This window comes from Takifugu flavidus, chromosome 5 (assembly GCF_003711565.1).
Source record: "Takifugu flavidus isolate HTHZ2018 chromosome 5, ASM371156v2, whole genome shotgun sequence".
Lineage (NCBI taxonomy): Eukaryota > Metazoa > Chordata > Actinopteri > Tetraodontiformes > Tetraodontidae > Takifugu > Takifugu flavidus.
Genome location: NC_079524.1, coordinates 5376486 through 5381631, shown reverse-complemented (window position 1 = coordinate 5381631; position 5146 = coordinate 5376486). Strand labels below are relative to the sequence as shown.

At 42.2% G+C, this 5146-nt stretch overlaps 1 protein-coding gene across 1 annotated transcript; it reads left to right on the top strand.

Annotated features, from left to right (window-relative positions):
* Positions 1–361: 361 nt before the first annotated feature.
* cenatac (centrosomal AT-AC splicing factor) lies at positions 362–3866 on the top strand. Its single transcript, XM_057033458.1, has 11 exons — positions 362–765; positions 1342–1508; positions 1811–1909; positions 1988–2054; positions 2198–2260; positions 2528–2595; positions 2692–2794; positions 2885–2915; positions 3164–3265; positions 3353–3485; positions 3649–3866. Exons 1-11 carry the CDS (start codon positions 649–651, stop codon positions 3761–3763), a joined length of 1065 nt encoding a protein of 354 aa, XP_056889438.1. The 5' UTR covers positions 362–648; the 3' UTR covers positions 3764–3866.
* The last annotated feature ends 1280 nt before the right edge of the window (positions 3867–5146 follow it).

The window sequence follows — 5146 nt, the reverse complement described above, 5'->3', positions numbered from 1 at the left end:
GGCTACATTTTAATGCAAATATGCTACTAAAAACGCCAAAGATGCTGGATTTACCTGACACTCTCCACGGCCTAGGTCTGGTGCCAACTTGTCAGTTTTGCTGTTAATCCACATGCCATTAAAAAAATAAAATGCTGTAATATTTTTTTCTAAACTCAATTTTCAGGTGTATTGTTCAAATGGATCAAACTTAAACAACATGCTGGGTTTTTTTTGGGTTTTTTTTTTTTTTAAAGAAATAACTGTTCTTCTTCTGTATGTTGGTCTGAGACCACATTGGGACAGTGCTGCCATCTAGACGTAGGCTGTAACACTGGCATTTTTCGTAAACTTCGACACAAACGCAAAACACCTGCGGGAACTCATAGACAGTAGATTAAAGTTTGAAGTTAATTACTGTATAAAGCCATTGTCTTTCTTTCCCGTATTATTAATGACACAGTCGGTGGGCATTAAAAGACGCTCTTCACCCCGGAACTGGAACTATAGCTACTTGGTGCTTCGGGGGAACCAATCTTAGGACGGTACAGCTTCCGGCTGAGTGGCAGGTGGCGATTGCTCGTTGTTTATGTTGGGGTTGTTGTGGTATATAAACGAAAAATGAAAAAAGGCGTTTTTGTATAGGTTTGTATTTATCTTGCTGTCGAAATGGGCGCACATTACTGTGCCGTATGTAGACAAACAACGTTCGTTGGGAAGGGACACATCTACGGGAAAAGTCATCAAAGCAGACTGAGAGTGGTTCTACTCAAATTCCTAGAAAAGGTCTGTCATATATGTTATGATTGTTTTGTTTTTATTTTTTTTATATTCATAATCTGTATTATGTATAGCCAATCGCTATATTCATTTGGTTAACGCATTCAGTTATGGTGAGATTATTGGGTAAAACTCATTCTTAAGATAAGTATTTACATAATTTCTGAGTTCCTTTTTTTAAATTAAGAAATCGAGCATTTACTAATGTTTTAGTAATCTCCAACTTTACTCAAAGATTTAAGCAATGTCACAGTGGCCTCTAGGGGGTATAACTGAGACATTAAAACTGCCAAAATGCTACTAAAAATTGTAGATTAGTAGTAGTTTGATATTTATAGTTAGGCCAAGGTTTCCCCTGTTAGGTGTCACAGTAAGAAATAACAATACCCATAATATCTTACCATGGCTTAGGGTTTCTTTGTTTTCAAACTGCAAATCCATGACTTTTTTGCTATATACATGTAGATTATAATACAAAACTTGAAAAGGTCAGTGGTTAAGGTTTTATAATCACACCAGCTGATGTGTGGGAGGGTTAGGTGTAAATAAATTAAAAACTATTCTTTACCTCCTGCGTCTCAGGTGAAGGAAGCCCGTCGAACACTAAAGAAACCCCAAGTGGAGAAGTTTGATGGTACCCAACATAAGGAGACATTCTGGTGCTACTGCTGTGGGCTTGAAGTAGAAAGAAATGTTACAGATGGAAACATGAGTGTACTGCACGGAGGCTTGATAGAGCATATGGTCACGTAAGTTTTGTGTAAATCAAATTTGATCTTAATGATAAGTGATACATGTCTATGTCCCATGAATGTGCTTGACCTGTCAAAATTAACACAAATCTATTCTTACCATTGTTTGATTTAGGCTAAAAAGGGAAGTATAGGCCTAATCCCAAACACTTCCCAGATGGTTTTTTTTGGTGTGTGTTTGGATATGTGTTTCTCAGATTAACAGATTTAGGTCAAATGTTTTCTAAATTCTTTCCTAAATTGTTTGTTATTACATGAAAGAGATCTTTTAGTTTGACATTTAGACTCTTGGATTTCAGCCCAGAACACAGGAGGAATACTCACAAATTCTGGTGGGAGAATAAGGCTGAAACCAAATTTAGAGACAAATTCATCTTCACAGAGGAAGAAAGTGAAAGGTAGGACTGACGAACCCTGAAATCAACAGTTCTTGGGAAATATGTGCACGGAAAAGATCCTGTTTAATTTTTGTGCAGGTTCAAAACTGAGGTGGCTAAAGCTCTGGAGTCATTTGTGGAGGAGGAGGATGAATTCATAAAGCAGGTGATGCTTCAAGAAAACATGAATTGTCATCCAGAATATGCATTTCTGTCAGAGAGCTGTTAGAGAGCGATCCATTTGTGATGTGCCAAGAACTGCATGACATCAGCTGACGTGAGTCTCTTGTTTAATCTGGATGACCGTAGCAAGCTGATCACATCCGGGCCCAGGAAATGCATCGTCAAGAGGTTCTTCAGTCTCTTTCAGAGGTTTGTTTTCCAAGGATGCGCTGGCAGTATCCATCACTGTGGCTTTCATTTATTTATTTCACTCCACATGTTTTATTCATTTTAGTAGAAATGTTCTTATTCTCAGAAAACATAATCAGCTGAATTCATTAAAAATCTTGTATATAAGTGCAAAAAAAAAGAAAGAATGAAAATGAAACTATGACGCCGAAAAAAGGGGGGAGAGTTATGATTAGTGCTCAGGCTTCCTGTGTGAACCACGTTTGGCTTTTCCTGAATCAATGTCAGCGTGAGGCAGAGCCGGAGTTGCTGAACGGATCCAGAGGCACAAACACATCTGCAGGGAACGCTGTCCGGTAAGCGCCGCGTCTGCCGCTGGCTTTTCATCCTCGCTAACACTTCACTAATAACACAAATTGTCATGAATCGGGCTCATCGTGTCTCGGGAGCAGCTCTGGATTTACACCACAGGGATCCAACCGGCCAGCAGGAAGCGTGGATGATGACGGACCGTGGAGCGCCGCTGGACAAGGCCTGACTTTCATCGGCTATCAGGTGATCAGATGAAGGAAACAAAGTTAGCTTTTTTCAAAAGGCGAATTTTCAACGCATCGCTCACACGCTCGTGTGTTTCCTGTCCTCCAGGATTCATCAAACGGTGGAAATGTTCATACAGGTACAGTCACGTCAGACTCAGATTCAGAGGGAGGAGTGGCCGTGTGCTTGGGGGAGGATGCAAATCACGGCAAACAATACCTCTAATGAGTCCACATGCAAAGCGCTGTTGAAATGATTGTATGTTAAATTGGATCTAAGTGTTTGTTGCTCCGTTTGTTCTTTAGTGTACGAGTCAGAAATCCCGAGCTTAGGTCAATTCATGAGAGCAATGACTCAGAGGCTCAGCTTTGGTTTGTTGCATTGTAGGTGCTGTTCCTCCTTGGTTCCAGGATGATCCTCTGGAGGGATCCTCTGGCACCGCAGCCCACGCCCAGATCGGCCCGTCGCTGCAGGATTTCCTCAAACACAGTAAGAATCCTCCCAACATTTCATCATCGTTTGTGTTTTAGCCTAAACAAGTTTGAGTGTCATTAAAGGCATCTCCTTTATTTCCAGAGGAACAAGAGAAGTTGAGAAAGCTTCCACCAAACAGAGTCGGAGCCAACTTTGACCACAGCTCACACACTGACGCCAACTGGCTCCCCTCCTTCGGCAGAGTGTGGAACAGTGGCAGACGCTGGCAGTCCAGGTGAGATAATGGCAGCCTTGGCTCCACCTGCACGCCGACTGAGACTTCACTTGTCTTTCATATGCGCTATAATCTTCATCTCCTGTCCCTGGCCCAGTTTAAAATGGACATGTTTAGGGCTGCAGGTCAACGTCACCACTGTGTGTTGCTGTTTTCCCAACAGGCACCAGTTCAGACAGGAGGAAGGACAGAACAGAAAGAAGAGGAGGAAGGAGCATGGAACAGAGGGGTCAAAGAAGGCAAAAACAGAACAGATGACTGGTTCTGACAAGCATTAAGAGTGTGGACTTAGCTTTCTGGAAGATGAGTGTAACATGTAAAATGTGTTTCCGGGTATGGGATTGGCATTGTACAGTTAATAAATTAGTATTTTAAACAGAACCCATTGGATTTATTTGTGGGAGGAAAGTTACTTTGGAATTATGAGTCACCTCTTCAAAGACCGTGTAGGTGAATCCTGAATGATTAACAGCACAACACAAGATGGAAATCAGCAATGTCAAACAATGACTGGGGGGGAGGTAGAGCAACCTAATTTGGGGTGGGTGGGTTGTTGGAACAGCACTTACCACTTTCTGAAGGCCATGACAAATGTCTCTTCTGAGCGAGGCTTCCAACATGTCCCTCCTCAGTAAATGTTAAAATGCTGCAATGGTTTGAGGTTTGCTAGGAGGCTGTAATCACACTGTGTGCAATAGTTGTGTTGTCGCATATTTATTGTGCTTTTATTGCTCATTTTCCACTCATTTGCAATAAATCCTGGTTGAAATGGTTGTCATTTTGAAAGCAAACATGTAGTTAAGGAGATAACCGCAACCATGTTGCCAAAAAAACGAAAGAGACACCTTTTATAGTACAGGGGAAAAGATACTTACAGCTGGTGAGCATAAATCAGTCACTGGGAAGAACATCACCAATGTCCTCTGCTATTACAAAACAATCCAGACAATCCGGGTTGAGGGTTGAAGAACGCACCTATGACGCACAAGGGAGTTATAGTCACTCGTTGACGATGGATGTAATTGCAGAGTCGTGATTTGGGAAAGTGAAACGCCGGTTCAAACTGGGTCTTTTTCACTTCTCGGGCTTTCAGTGGGCCCTTTATCTGAACAGCCTTCCTGTCCACAGCAGTATAATGAGTACCTAGTGTGCTCTGGAGAGATGGGCGTGGATTTCGGTGCAGCTGCAAGGCAAACAGGGATTCAACGTGTAGCTGAGCTATTCTTAGCTCTGTGACAACATGGCTGTAACTGAAGAAATGGGGCTAAACGCACGGCTACGGGTCTAATCCGATACACATTTTTAAAAAGTCACTTATTCCCTCATATATAACAGCATACAGGCTCATCCCCACGCCTGATAATGGATTATCGTGTTTGTTTTTAGTTTAAAGAAAATTAAATCTGTTGACACCCAGATCTCTTGCACAGCAGACACCCTTGGCCCTGAAATATGGGAGGAGGAAAAGTGCACGTGTACTGGGCGTGTCTCTACTTAACCCGCTGGCCAATCAGAAGGTGGAGTTTTTTTAAACTCATTTGCATGATTTAAAGGGACCAGAATCACGAGTGCTGATTGGTTGTCAACGACGGAAGCGGCCAATCGTTTAAATGACAGGCGCTCAGCTGGCTGCGACGCCCCGCCCACCATATATAAAGTCC

Bases quoted from the DNA above. Each gene is read 5' to 3' on its own strand.
- cenatac (XM_057033458.1), top strand. From the start codon at position 649: ATGGGCGCACATTACTGTGCCGTATGTAGACAAACAACGTTCGTTGGG. The intron at 2,795-2,884 runs GTGATCAGATGA...CCTGTCCTCCAG, and splicing joins TGACTTTCATCGGCTATCAG to GATTCATCAAACGGTGGAAA. The intron at 3,486-3,648 runs GTGAGATAATGG...TTTTCCCAACAG, and splicing joins GGCAGACGCTGGCAGTCCAG to GCACCAGTTCAGACAGGAGG.